Source organism: Argopecten irradians, chromosome 3 (assembly GCF_041381155.1).
Source record: "Argopecten irradians isolate NY chromosome 3, Ai_NY, whole genome shotgun sequence".
NCBI lineage: Eukaryota > Metazoa > Mollusca > Bivalvia > Pectinida > Pectinidae > Argopecten > Argopecten irradians.
The window spans coordinates 32,939,831-32,955,380 of record NC_091136.1 but is presented as its reverse complement, the minus strand read 5'-3'; the positions used below and the strand labels follow the sequence as shown (position 1 = coordinate 32,955,380).

The following is a 15,550-nucleotide window of genomic DNA, read 5'->3' as shown; positions in this document are numbered from 1 at the left end:
AATGGTTCATCTTGAACTGTCAGACATGCTGTTTTAGGTCAATCTAAAATGCAGTGGGCACAGTCAGGAACCCACATATGAAATATTTGAGCCCTGCAGCTCTTTCTGGCCAATACCAGAGTAATAAGATTTTTCTTATGAAGGGAATGATGGATGGTAATCGTAATTCCTCAAGAATCAAAAAATTTGACCTACAAAAATAATGGACTTAAATGATATTGTCTGATGAGCTCAGTCTTGTAGCTACCAACTCAACAACAGTCCCATTTCATGGTTTATTTCATCTAAATACTGGTTATATAACGTCTATACACATACAGCATCACTCACATGTAAAACTCAAACAGTACACAGATAAACACAATAACATAGCGATATAACAAAGTATGGGTGTCCACCAGTCAAAACGATAATGCCAGGTACAGTTTGACAAGTCGCTGTTATACTGCATTGATTCATGTTATATATATTAATATTTCTAAATCGATCCAATATACATATAAAAAATAATAGGATTAGTTAATTACTAGATAGGCTATCATAATGGATGGAATTCTACTCTCTACAATTTCACTTCATAAAGATATTACGCTGGTGAAAGCTAGTGAAAGCCACATTTTAGTTTATTTCTGTTTAGATACAATCCGTAAAAGGTCCTTTGGCTATGACTATGCATTTGTAAGGATAATATTAAATATTATGATATATGTATACATAAAAACTTTATACATTTTTATACATGCATCTATTTTGGGAAAATCAACTTTTGGTTAAAACCTTTAAAACCAATGAACACATGAAAGCACTCTTCTCTACCTAAGACTGGCATTGTTTGTAAAATGTAAATAAGATTTACTCTCTCGTTGCTTACATCATTTAACGAGATACATATTTCTGCATTCTTTGTTCAATAAATGCAAATAACTTTAATAATTCAGAAAGTTAAAAATTAAAAGCACTATACACCTGTAAATGTTTCCTTTCAAAACATCAATATCAAAGTATATACCTTGGTAGGTTATGATAATGGCAATTGTTCTCTCATACTTGATCTAGAATGTTATTCAGATGTAAGCTGGAAAAATTAGAATTCAGTAAGTAATATTGAATTTCTTTAAACAAATATATCATTTTCACCTGGAATGTTTAATAAAAATAATGAAATCAAATGATGGTTTATTTAATCAAATGTCAAAATATTCTATTTTCTATGACTACTTTCCGTCCGCTCTTTAAACAAGCCTTGTTGTGGTGGTGTCTAGCTAAGGTTTGATAACATGAAATCACTACAGTATCAACAGAGTATATCTATTTAACATATCAAATATATTTGTTTAGCAAAATAATGAGAAAAAAATCCTAAAAACCTTTCTTAAAAAAAAAAGAATTATATGAAAATTTTGTACAGAATTTATTAGCGATAGTATGCATTGGTAAATTACTTTAACATACATATTCAGGAAACATTTAAGTTCTTTATGATATATCAATTACAAATTACAATTTTGGAGTCTTCAACAGTAAAGAAATACATGTACAATGTTTATCTAAAATATGAACAGATCGCCATATTAGTCCCTCATCCCCACAACAAGACTGTACTTTAACAAGCACTTATTAATACTTATGATATTATGCATTTGCTCAGTTAAAAAACAACAAAAATGCTGTATTTTTCCTGAAAATGAAGAGGCCACTAAACTATAGAACTAAGACTTTATTATTAGTAATCATGAACATCAAGGAACCAATAACACTGGTGATATGTATATATTGTTACTACATCCAGACCTTCTCTTCTTCCCCAATACCATACATTTCCCTGTGACTCCATAATACCTATAGCAAAACCTGCATTAGCAACCACCTATATATAAAGACCACCTGCTTAATAATAAGACTATTTTTAAGGTCCAAAATGGTAAATTATAACACAATTTGACCTGTGTATAAAGACCATATGGCAAGTCCGGTTTAGGATGTGGAGGGAAACCATGAACCTAAAGTCAGGTATCTGACAAACTGCACCCGGTGGGTTTTATACTGGCAACCAAGAGGTGGATCTAGTGGTGACATGCTGAAACACCTAAACCACGCGGACATTGAGGCCCCTTTGATGGTCAATTGAAGTCAAAATTACAGATATTGATTTTTTTATAGACTTACAGCATTTTTTTTATGATTTCTTATAATTTGGAGCTAGGTGTAAACAAAACTAACCATACATTTACTAAACCCTATAACAGCAGTATAACTGTATACATATCTAAATATAATATGATATGTTTATTTATAGGATACAGATACTTTGATCTACAGGTATATTATACAAGTTAAGTATGATAGCTACATGGACATATTATTAGGAGTATAAGATGACGTGGAAATGTTACCCGTAAGTCTATTTGGCTAGATCTTAAATAAGAATTTGGTATTCTGATATTTGCTCATTTTTTTAAATTATAGTAGTTCTACATGATTTACATATCAATAATAAAAAGGTCTTTGTGTAGCTTAATAATTGGCTAATTATTGGTTGTTTTTAGAACACATGAACTTGACTTTTAAATGCATAAAATGAACACATCATTTGCGAGTAAAATAACAAATGAAAAATCAATAGCAGTTTTATAAGAAATGTAGCAATAACTTTGAAGTGACAAACTCCACTTCAATTTTGCATGCATTTTATAGAAGGCAACATATTTATTCCATAACAAAACAAAATAGAGGAAAAAGAACTTTCATAAATGTCAGTACATTGAGCAAATAATGTAGACTGAATAGAGATCTTTACATATTTTGTAAATATTAGATGTGTTATGTAAATGCAAACAAATTGATGTGATACATCATCAATAACACACCCTAAAATGTAAAACCATTTCATAGTAACAGTATCTCGAATAGAACATAATATTTTACATCAATCTGTAAATCTATGAAAAAATGCAACATTTTAGAAATTAAAAATCCTTTGGTGGTAAAACAAAAAACCTCATAAACAATAAAGAAAACAGTAATGCCCATATTACTCATCTTGTGTTTTTTGTTTGAATCCATCATCTGAAATTTTCTGTACATGAAGTAGTCTTTTGGCTTTAAATTTCAAGGATTCAATGAATGTAAATGCTTACCTTTATTTTGACCATTTGTACATAAAGTATAACTGCAAGTAATTGACAGATTTCAAGGAGTTTAAATATCAGTTTTGTGGGCTTTATATTGGTCTATCTACACAACAAAAGATGGATAATGGCAAGAACAATTATGTGCAATGCATTGATAATCCAGTTTGTCCATCTTATTTATATAACACCCAGTACACTAAAGTATAGTTCATTCACACTTGAAATTATACCTACAGTACCCCTATAAAATATCAGTCTTATTCCCCTAAAGTGTTCCTTAAAAACTAGATCAAATACACTGTATCTCTGAAGGAGAGCATTTTTCAAAGAATGTATTTAAGAAATGGAAGACGGACGCTGCATCTTTATTTTAATACCAGCCTTTCCATCCAGACAAGACAAGATAATGAATATCATTACTTCCCTATACACATTAAACTATGGAAATAAACTGGATAAACAAATTAATACAAGGTATGTAGCCCTCGGGCGACTTACATAAAATTCATCCTTATCAATCTGAATCTTTATATTGTTAGTATGGTCCTGCCAAAAAAATGAATATTTGTCAATGGAAAAACTGATTAAAACATTTTGTAACAATACATAACATTGCCTAAATGAAGCATATGATATTAAAAAGTATGTCAAATTAAGCTTAATGACTTGAGTAGCTTACATAATCTGGTATGAAAAGATGAGGAAATGATAAATTAAATTAACAGTATACACCAGTCCTATTTGAATCTCATTACGTGGTTTGGTGTTACTATGACAACATTCTATATACAATGTCAGCTGTCTATTCTTTCTCACAATCCATTTCTAAAAGAAGGTCGTCTCCCTCCAATTTCATATTGAGTTCTGCAGCCACACTCTTTACCACACCGTCAGCAGGAGCATTCACAACCATCTCCATCTTCATGGCCGACAGAACGACGATAGGGTCGCCCTTGGAGATCTTGTCCCCTTCTTTGACCTTCACCTCCAGGACAGTTCCAGGCATGGGTGCCCCGATGGAACCCTTGACTCCCTTCTTGGCCTTGGGGTGGACACTTAGCTCCTAAATGAAACATTCGATGTTGATTAAAAAAGTGTTAAAACAGCTATCTAAACGTTTTGTTGGGATTTTATAAAACATTAAGTTTAATATGTGAATGAATAAAATTATGTTAAGTTTGTGTGATTATGGTACATCATAAATTAACGTTTGAATATCATATGTATTACAAGCCATACAGTAACCCATCCCTAAAAGGAATATCAAATTCTACATAATGCTAATACAAAAAGTATATCAGATGCATTTACCTTTGTTGCCTCAAGATCAGTAATGATGACAGAACGTAGTTGTCCATTCAGCTCGAAGAACACTTCCCTCTGGCCAAATTTGTTGAGATCTCCCACAGCTAGGGTCTTGATGGACAAGGTCTTGCCTTTCTCAATCTCAACCTATCAAAAACAATCCAAGTGTTATAAATTTCTTGATGACCAGACTGTTACAATATTTGTATATTTACCCACTACCCTTCCTCTCTGTGGCTAATATAAAGTTATGGCATAACCATTCAAGAACAAGAAAACAGTACTCATTATCAATTTTGTTTTTGTAAAGAATCATGCCTACCACAAACTTTAATGTTCAAAGTAATATTCCAGTATTTGAAATAGCCAAATCATTTCCAGATTATCATTGATTATATGAAATCTTAAAGTAGCTTACCTCTATTTCCTGTGCCATCTTGGGACCGACCAGGAACATTTTAGTGTCTAGACAATCCACAGGGCCGTATTTACTGCGGAACTCAATGAATTCGTCCGTGACTTTAGGGTACAGAGCAGAACTGATCACATCTACATCTCTTACAGCCTGGCCATGTTTCTCCATCAGACTTGTCTTCAGGTCATCAAAGTTGATAGGAGGGAGTGACTTTCCAGGTCGGTGTTCTATTCTCTCTTTGTCCTTCAGGATCTGAAAAAAGTCAAGGTCAGGCAAGGTTATTGAAGTTCAAATGCTTTTATGACAATTTGCAACATTATGTTTACCTTCAATATTTTCCCTATTGGCCACTAATATTTTAGCTCTAGACATTTCTTCAGCTCTCGTCTATGCCAAACTTCAAATATTACATTCTAGATTATGATACATTGATATTAATGACGAACAGTTGTATACAGGCCTAATAGATTTTACTTCTGATCATGCAACTTATAAAATAATAGAACATCTATTTCTGTGCTTTTCAAAACACTCAGCTTTCACAATTTTCTCATTTTATCATGTTGATAAATCATGTGTTCAATTCACATTCACAAACATTATCCACTGATAATTTCTACCTGAACATGGCTGATTATAAATTTACCTTCGATCTCAGTGGTTCGGGGTATCCTCCCGGTGGTGCACCAAGGTAACCCTGGAAGTACTCGACAACAGAGTTAGGGAAAGATAACTCATCAGCCTTCTCCTCCACCATGGATGCTGTCAGCTTGTTCTGGACCATAAACTGAGCCAGGTCTCCTACCACTTTGGAGGATGGTGTGACCTATAAAAGGAGAATGAGAAATATTAATTTCTAGTAAAAGAGTTTCCTCTGATCACCATACCTGCAACCACTAATTAGATACATACCATGGTAGTCAGTCGAACAATTTTATTCCATCTTTGCACAATACAGAGTTGGGTAGGTATTGATTGTGTTGTCATGAGTTGGCGAGCGTAATATATATATATACTTTTCAGATAAAACCTCACCACTTTTGCTCAAGGGAGATAACTTTGTAATATGCAAACACCGTAGATATCAATTTAACCATGGTAATTTAGGTAAACTTCTTTGATGAGGTAGTGTATGTTCCCAAGCTTTAAGCTTATATCCCTACCTTGGGAATATCGCCCATCAGCTTGTTAGCGACTGAGTAGGTTTTCTTGACTTCCTCAAACTGGTCGGCCAGCCCCAGACTATAAGACTGGAACTGCAGGTTGGTGTACTGGCCTCCTGTACAATAGCAGTAGAAAACAGTTTAGTGCTGGTTTATATCAAAGGACAATGTCAGTTGTAGGTACAGAGTAAAACACAATTACATAGACTATTTATATAAAATGACAAATAAAGTTGTATGCATCTCATAAGTAATTGTACACCAACACATTACTGTAAATGTACTTATTTTTGTGAAATCAAACTTTAATGCAAACATGACCTTGAACAGGTTAACACAGTGGTGAAGTAGCGCATTCAAAATGATTGTTATGCTAACAAAATACAGAAAATTCAAATACCACAAGTAGCACAATATTATTTCAGCAAAAATATTCTGGCACTAAAAGTGCTAAAATATTATCAGTTATTTTGCCTTGAGACATAAATTTCTGACATATCAAAGATATCAAAGAAGTGATTTAGCTCAGAAGAGCATAAAAAAATTGCATAAAATAACACAACATTTAATGCACATTTTTAATTGTACTTGAAACAAATCGGAGATTCACATTTAAATCTTTATGATATGAATTGGAATTTTTCTTTAAAGTTGTTGCTATTACACACAATGTACATACCAGGGATTTCATTATTGTAGATATCTGAGTTGCCACTCTTCATTGTAACACAGCATTCAAACGGAGCATACAAGTTCCTGGTCTGTTCCCAGTAGGCTGAGTAGTTACACACATCATCCATGCTGATACCTACATAAAATCAAGATATTTTTAAAGATTATTATCAGATCTAAACCCGAACTGGACATGGTTCGACTCCTTAACATTTTATAGGGGGTCAGTTAAATTAACTTTATTATGGTGCAAATATGGCAGCTAGTTCTTGCCTGTCACTTTATAAAAAGAATAAATTTTCTTCAATTAGTTATACCATTTCATTATCAGCGAAAGTAAGAAGTATAGAAGGGTTGTCTCTGTCCACGCTCTTACAATTTTTTCTATTAATTTTAACACATTTTTCTTATTCCAAGCCTCAAGAATAAAGTACATGTACTAGTAAAAAATTCTTATATACGTATATGTATCTACATATCCATTATTGAAATGAAGCTTATAATTTTACATAAAGTGGAAATGTTTCACAACCTGTATCTAACTTTGTCCTCTCTACAGCTGCTACCACAGCGCCCATACTAGGCTGGGATGTCATTCCTGACATAGAATCCACTGCAACGTCTACAACGTCAGCTCCAGCATGGGCACAAGCCAACATGGATGCCACACCAGCACCTGCTGTGTCATGTGTATGGACATGGATAGGGATATCAGGGAATCGCTCTCGCAACGCTCCAATCAGCATGGTGGCTGCCTGGGGCTTAAGAAGCCCTGCCATGTCCTATACATAAAATGCCATTAATTGTTACATACATATCTAATTAATTTTAAGTACAAAGACATGAACCAGTAGAGAATATAATAGATATAAAGAAGAACAGATATCTAAACTTAAAATTGATTTTTTTTTTATACTTTTTGACCACTAAAAGAACAAAAAGGACACAACAGAGAGAGTGCATCCCAAAAATTTAATCATCTTGTATTTTTTAAGCTCTCCTCAGTCTAGATCTCGATCCTGCCAATTTTTTTAGTCATAATCATGTATTGTGCTTTAACAAAATAGAGCAAAATGTAGAGGTCATATCAGGGCACAAACCCATGACCCGTCATTCTCTAGGTCTAGACTACTAAATGAACTATCACTGAGGATATACACAGTCCGGTCCCACTATATTCCACATTGCATTCTCCAGTAATTTACTCAAAGACACAACACACAAAAACCTATGCTACAACTTCAGGTATTGAGATATGTGATTGCTTAGCGACAAGAAAAGGAGGAAACATAGCAGACTGACCAGAGTTTGAAACCTTCAATAATCTAGCTTGAGACCATATCAAAACTTACTTTAGAAGGTCTGCAGTATGATAAAAGTTGATGGCCTGAAAACTTACCTTAACTCCTAGTATGTGTGTACCAGCCTTGACAAGTTCATCAGCCATGTTCAGGTAATAATCTAGATTATACTTGGATTTGCTAGGGTCGGACACATCACCAGTGTAGGACATAGAGGCTTCTATCACTCCACCTGGAAATAGATGAAAAGAATCTTACTCAGGTCTGTCAAATGGAAAGGGATATCTCTTCCCGAGTGAAAGATTTCAGCTGGTCAACATGAGCCTTGCCGAGCGCGTGCAATTACTTCATTGTCAATTGCGTGCCAGCAATCTTTTTCCTATCCCAGTAAAAGACAGAGTTATCTTTTCCTTAGTCTCTCTAGAGCGAATTCTCTTGGCCTAATACCTGATCAAATGTGTGTGAGTCTATGTGCCCCCTTGTCTCAATTTAATACTGACCCACAGTGGAGTATCCTGATGATGGTTTGCTTTATCTGCTGTTTCAGAAATTTAAAGAGGATGTTTAAGAAAGATGATGACTTTGAATAAACATACTAACCAGCTTTGCCCACAGCCTCCATTCCCACTATAATGTTTGGCATGTAGTTGAGGGAATCAAAGATCCTGAAGATGTCCATACCATGTTGCACGGCCAGGTCACAGAATCTAAACAGGAAAAGATCAACACATTTATCAAGACAGTTTCAATGGATTTCTACCAATTACTATTTTGATGTGAAGGATACTACATAGTTAAATCTATTAACTGAATCAGCCAACATCTTATTTTAATCCTGGTAGAAGGTGGTAGCTATTCACCTCGGATAGTAGCTTTCTTTGCCAACAAACTTGAACTGAAATATTTTGTCAATTGAAGAAAGTAATACCTAACTGAAAAGGAGAAAATAAAATTATCATGATCTAGCTTTCAGATGTTATATGATTCATCTATTTCCAAATATTTCGCTGATTCAATTTTCATGTTGTGCAAAATGACAAAAATATCCCAGTGAAAATAGCTGAATATACAGTATCTACAGACACCTACTTGTACACCACATTATCTGGGTAGTTAGTATAGCCCACAGCGTTCGCTCCTCGTAGTAACATCTGGAACGGCACGTTGGGGATCAACTTCCGCAGGGTGGCTAGTCTTTCCCATGGGCATTCATGGAGAAATCTCATGGCAACATCAAATGTGGCACCTGGAAAGTAACCAATGAAGTATCTGTTACTGATACCTCAAACATACACACTACAGGTTCAGAGTTATCTAAGCAGGTAGTCATGTTAACATCAAACGGAAAAAGGAAACAATAATACCAAGATAAGATAGCCAGAGGAGATGTTTATACAGTGTGACTTACCTCCCCAGTTTTCACAGCTGTACAGATTGTTAAACCTGTGAGAGACGTACGGGGAGATCCTCTTAAGGTCATGAGTTCTCACCCTTGTTGCTAACAGAGACTGGTGAGCGTCTCTGAAGGTCGTATCCATTAGTAATAGACCATCATGTTGCCTGACCTTTTTAGCAAATCCCTCGGGTCCTTCATTCAGAATGATGTCTCTCCAACCAGAAGGTGGTGACTTCACTGCAACAAAGAGGGAAGCTTATAGAAACACATTCAAGATCATGTATTTTTCCAACCTGAGTATGCTAATATACATAAATTTGAGTATAAACAGTAATTAATACTGCAGTATGTACAATGTATATAATATGGAATATGATCATTAAATGATCGATATTTGTTACTACTACAAAGTATTGATCTTTTATCAATTTACTACACACTAATGACACTATGTATGTATCACCATCATCATTCTACTGAGCAAAATGAAGCTACACAGTTTAAATACTATTTCTACCACAAAAGGCACTGTTATTCAACTATCAGGGTATGAGATAAACGATGCAGCTGTTGATTATCAATTTGTTTATGCCACATGTGGTATAAACTCTGTACTCATTCTGATTGGCTGACACGGTGAACTTTGACCTAACTACTTATTTCTCAGTGCGATGTCGTCATATGTCAATGTCATCAATAATTGAGCGACGTCACGCCACTTCGAGATCATTGCATTTGCCAAAAACGTGATGTTTTTTATGTGAAGTATAATAATCTGTGTAACTCGTTATGACGGAAAAGGATCTTAAAGGATTTGTGCAGCCAATTTTTGTTTTGATAATACGTTAGGATATTGCGTTGGATGAATGAAAAATCAAGTCCCACCCAACGAATCACCTAGCTTTTAGCGCTATCGGTTGGTTTTGGTCGTGATTTACGGATAGTGTCGACTACGGTTTAGAGATAATGAGCGAGGCGGTCACATGGTCTTGTGATGTCACAATAGTCCGCTGCTACACAAGGTACGCCTAGTACTATATATCTATACAGCACATACACGTATACATTACATCTACAATTTGAGTTTTTCGAGTAAACGGTTATTCTAGCTTTATGATGTAGATATTTTCAGTTTCAAAGCATTCCATTTACACCATTTCAAACAATCAGTCCAATTTGATAGCGATATCAAAATGATGTTCGGATCAGTCTGGACTGAGATAGCATATTATGTAAATTTCTGTGTAATAAAAAACAGGATAATGTAACCAGAAACAAATATACATTATTATATATATTTCTGATGTAACACTATCTTTTTACGAGAAAAATCCCAAAATTTAGCATGAACATATCTAGAATCTGTGTTTTTATTTCAAACTTCTGCCATAACAATGCAAACACGGCGCAGTTTTTGAGAAAAAATAAAATGTGGACGGTTATCAGTTGTGTGATATTGGAGTAACAATACCGAACTTATATCGAAAATAATATATGTATATCTATATTGTTGCCTTTGAAACTTTATCCATAACGTTTACTAAAAAGCAGAAATACATCAATGATATTTCTGATATATTTTTCTAAATTACAGTATAAGTGTAGATTTAAATTCATTATTTCAAAATTATACTAAATCCTAAAAATAGTATATTCATTGTCGATCCTTTTGTATATTTTACCGAGATTTAATAGTATGATATATGAACATTTATCGTAAAATCCAAAAAGTAACCACATATAGCATTCAAATGAAAAATGAAATTACTTGTATACAGGCATTATAAATAGATATAATATCTTGTACCTTTTCAAAAATATACTTAGTGATATGTAAATAAGTATATTTATTGCGGTAATGCTCTTACCCTTTTTGTATGACTATACATGTAGATTCGAAACGGTGAAAATGCATGCTTAGAATTTTTACTAATACCTTAGAAAATACGGGAGATTGTTATATGCCATGATTCCGTAATTACAGTATTAGACTGGATTATTTTTTAAGGTTACATCTTTAGTTGAAATAGTTCTTAGAACCATTTTTGTTTCTGAATAAGTCAACTTCCATTATTGTTTTACCTGTGTACGACATATATATATATATATATATATATTCCTAGGTATTATCAGGGATATTTTATTTCCATTTGCTTTTAAATCTTCATTTTTAAAAATTGAGGTGGCAATAAAAAAAACCTAGAGGATAGATGTACGGGGTTTCCATAATTCAAATCACAATCCAATTTACGTATGTCCTAACCTGATTGACAGTAAGACAATAGCAAATACCCGATATAGTCCACCGAATAGCAAATTGCCCGCGGCCAGGTAATTACAGGTGAGTTCAATGAATGGCGTTGTGTACAGGTAAACAACATCCAGGTCCAGGTATTACATAACCATCAAACCAAAGGCATGGCTATTCATATATCTATATCGGAGTATCTACTTGTATATCGATTAAAAATTGAAAGTGACCACTCGGTCTGGAAAAAATAGTTTGTTTTGCTTAATATATCAATATTAGATCTTTTATAATATCAAAAATACGGTAAATTCTTTCTACCACATGTTAAAACGTTTTACGGTATTGTAATAAATGTATCTCAATTTATTCAGTTAGCAACACACAACACAATGTTTGTAATTATCAATCATCGGTGTGTACGTACGTCAATACTTTAATCAAGGATTTCTTAAATTGTTACGTAAAATTTCATTTTACAGTCACAAACTGTAATTCACAATGTATCAAAGATACAGACTACAGGAAAACATTATCTAATTAAAGCTTATTCGTTGCTGAACTTCTCGACAAAAAATCCGAAACTTTTATTTCTGTGTGGATTTTCTTTCCTTATTACACGAAGATACCTGCAATTAGAGCATAAATTAGAGTATTTGAAACATCAAATTTCACTCTTTTAATTATTTACATTCGAGCCAAAGTTTATGTACGATTAAATTCACTCAAAAGTAATCATATAAAAATCATTGATCGGCTTTTCCTGTGACCGTCGATGGAAGTGATAGCACATCAGTTATAGTACAGCTATAAACCACGGACTATTATCACGTCACACAGTTTAGAGCTAGAAAATATGCATAATCGGGCAATCAGAATTTTGGACCTCAATATCGACGGCTTACAGGTTATTCCGGTCGCGCGCGGCACGGAGAGGTTTCTACACGTGCTAATAAAGCCATTCCCAGCAAAAATTGAAATTATCATTTTTGACTGCACAAATCCTTTAATGCTGGTGAGTTTGGTAGAGTAAATTAGTCTGAAACGGACTTGAACTTGATTCCAATGAATTGATGGTTATTCGGCGGGAAGTAAATGGCACGGCTCTGCTGTGCGCATGTTTTTTTATAGTCTGACAAAGAGTATTATTTTTTAAGTAACATTGAAAAAATAACTTTAATAATACGTTAAATAAGAAATATTACAACATAAAGTTGTTCCTAATTCGACGACTTTTATATGAATGGATTCTTTATCAAAATAAGACTTTTGAATATTAATTAGTGTCTTTTTACTGAGGTTACCTTATCCTCGTCGTATTTCTATTGGCTAAAAACGGATATAATTGTGGAAGAAACAGGTTACATAACTCATCGTTATTGGATATGGAATTTATTCCACACTCGTAAGTTATTTTTCAAAAGTTACAAAAGACATCTGCTAAAGCTTGTGTCTTCATTTACAACATTAGGTTATAAAAAGTAATTAAGAACTCTCTCACACAGTTATATGACAGATTCTTTATCTACCCATATTTTTTTCTCTCTCATCATCGTCAACGAATTCGATTGAACAGCTGATTGGAATCGAGTCGTTCATATGTTCCCGCCAAAAGTGGGGTCATGACCTCACGTTGCTACACCATAGACTATTCACGTAACAATAGAATCGCCATGCGTGTTGTGCGTTATACACTGATAATGATAATACTAGAAATCATGGTTATTGAGTCCATGTCAGTGCAAACTGTAAATATTATGGTTAATCTTTTAAATTCTGTCAGGATCATTTGTTAGGTTTAGAAGGCTAGGGTGACTAAAGAAACATTAGGTATATACCGAGACAGTATCTAGTAACTGCCCTACAAGTTTGGAACTTTTTGAGACTGAGGTGGAGAAATTTAAACCTTTAAATCATAGAACACCTGCTGGATGGGATATTTTTATCTTAAATTATTATTAAGAGTCCAGAGATGTATGCAAGAAAATAAAATATTGTGTTTTTTTCAATGTGACATAAGATTCTGCTTGTCAAATAATTTTGTTGTGATCCACAGATTCCCTGATTTCACCAATGTATGCGGACATGTGGCGTGTGTGAATCGCTCTCTCCTATTCTTACGACTGAACCAACCATATGTGTTTACCATATATTACATATATTTGATGCTCATTATTGTTATTACTGTATGCATATATATTCTTGTAAACGTGTATTCACTGTTTACAATAATTTATTATTTCTAGACCAGGTGTGGACAGTATCTCCTGTTGGTTTTAAACTATCTTTGGAGATATCTCATTGGTGTGCTGTATATTTTTAATCTGATTTGCTAGTGCAATGAAGCTGCTGCTCATATTTGTTCCAACAACCCAAAGACATTTTCTGTTTTGTCTTATCTTACAACATGCATAAGCTAAAAGAAAGGAGAGGAAATTAATGAAGATAATGACTTAGATGGAGAAGAATTTTGGTCAACCTAAAACTATCATTACCAAATCATGTTAGATTTCTGTAAGCAGTTAACAAAGCAAATCCTATGTTATCTGCCTCCACACAAAAACTGTTCAGCTTACTGTAGCATCTGTTCATAGAGTTATGTGCCCTTGTCAGCAGTTATGGAATATGAGTTCGTCTGCTTGAAAAAGTATTGCTATAATAAAATCATGCAATTGTTAGAAAGAAATTAAAACTGTCAGCCATGAGACCAATTATACCCTCTTTCTCAATTTTAAGAAAATGGCATAACTTGTGAAAGATTTCGGCTGTGAACCCTCTGCAAGCCACGGTTTGACAAGCCAAAATCTTTCACTGGGGTTGAGATATCCCTGTCCATTTGACCGAGCCATGTAAGATTCTGTTATTATGATATAGATTACACACATCTATACTGTATATTCTGTATTTGTATATTACAGACTTACCTGCCCACAAGGGAGGTTACTCTGTAACATGCAAAGATGGAATATAAGGATTATTGCAAGGTTTGTTTGAAATCCCTTCAGTAGTTTTGGAGAAATAGTCACTTCGATTGGGGATCAACCAGAGATGTAACAACACTTTGTTGGGACCATGTCAGGCTCCTTTCATGCAAGTTTCAGCCAAATCGAACCAGTAGAACTTGAGAAGAAGTTCAAAATGTGTTTTCAAGATGGCAGCTGTGGCGGCCATCTTGGATTTCGGATCAACCCGAAAATAAGAACACTTAGTCGGGACCATGTCAGGATCATTTCATGCAAGTTTCAGCCAAATCGCACTTGTAGAACTTGAGAAGAAGTTCAAAATGTGTTTTCAAGATGGTGGCTGTGGCGACCCATCTTGGATTTTGGATCGACCCGAAAAATAAGTACACTTTGTGGGACCATGTCAGGATCATTTCATGCAAGTCTCAGCCAAATCGCACGGTATAATTGAGAAGAAGTTCAAAATGTGTTTTCAAGATGGCGGCTGTGGCGGCCATCTTGGATTTCGGATCGACCCGAAAATAACAACACTTTGTCGGAACCATGTCAGGATCATTTCATGCAAGTTTCAGCCAAATCGCACTAGTAGAACTTGAGAAGAAGTTCAAAATGTGTTTTCAAGATGGCGGCTGTGGCGGCCATCTTGGATTTTGGATCGACCCGAAAAATAACAACACTTTGTCGGGACTATGTCAGGATCATTTCATGCAAGTCTCAGCCAAATCGCACTGGTAGAACTTGAGAAGAAGTTCAAAATGTGTTTTCAAGATGGCGGCTGTGGCGGCCATCTTGGATTTCGGATCGACCCGAAAAAATAACAACACTTTGTCGGGACCATGTCAGGATCATTTCATGCAAGTCTCAGCCAAATCGCACCGGTATAACTTGAGAAGAAGTTCAAAATGTGTTTTCAAGATGGCGGCTGTGGCGGCCATCTTGGATTTCGGATCGACCCG

General features: G+C 34.5%; 1 protein-coding gene across 4 annotated transcripts in view; it reads right to left on the bottom strand.

Moving 5' to 3' along the window:
* Positions 1–261: 261 nt before the first annotated feature.
* LOC138318288 (pyruvate carboxylase, mitochondrial-like) overlaps positions 262–15,550 on the bottom strand; it is a 41,814-nt gene continuing 26,525 nt past the window's right edge. For all 4 annotated transcript variants that reach the window (XM_069260506.1, XM_069260508.1, XM_069260505.1 and 1 more), the window contains 11 exons: positions 9,396–9,620; positions 9,077–9,233; positions 8,588–8,694; positions 8,086–8,219; positions 7,219–7,468; positions 6,694–6,822; positions 6,015–6,130; positions 5,498–5,677; positions 4,855–5,103; positions 4,443–4,583; positions 262–4,194 (listed from right to left, as the gene is read on the bottom strand). In XM_069260506.1, coding sequence (XP_069116607.1) covers positions 3,934–4,194; positions 4,443–4,583; positions 4,855–5,103; positions 5,498–5,677; positions 6,015–6,130; positions 6,694–6,822; positions 7,219–7,468; positions 8,086–8,219; positions 8,588–8,694; positions 9,077–9,233; positions 9,396–9,620 — 1,949 coding nt within the window. In that variant the 3' untranslated portion in view covers positions 262–3,933. The remainder of the gene's footprint in view (positions 4,195–4,442; positions 4,584–4,854; positions 5,104–5,497; positions 5,678–6,014; positions 6,131–6,693; positions 6,823–7,218; positions 7,469–8,085; positions 8,220–8,587; positions 8,695–9,076; positions 9,234–9,395; positions 9,621–15,550) is intronic.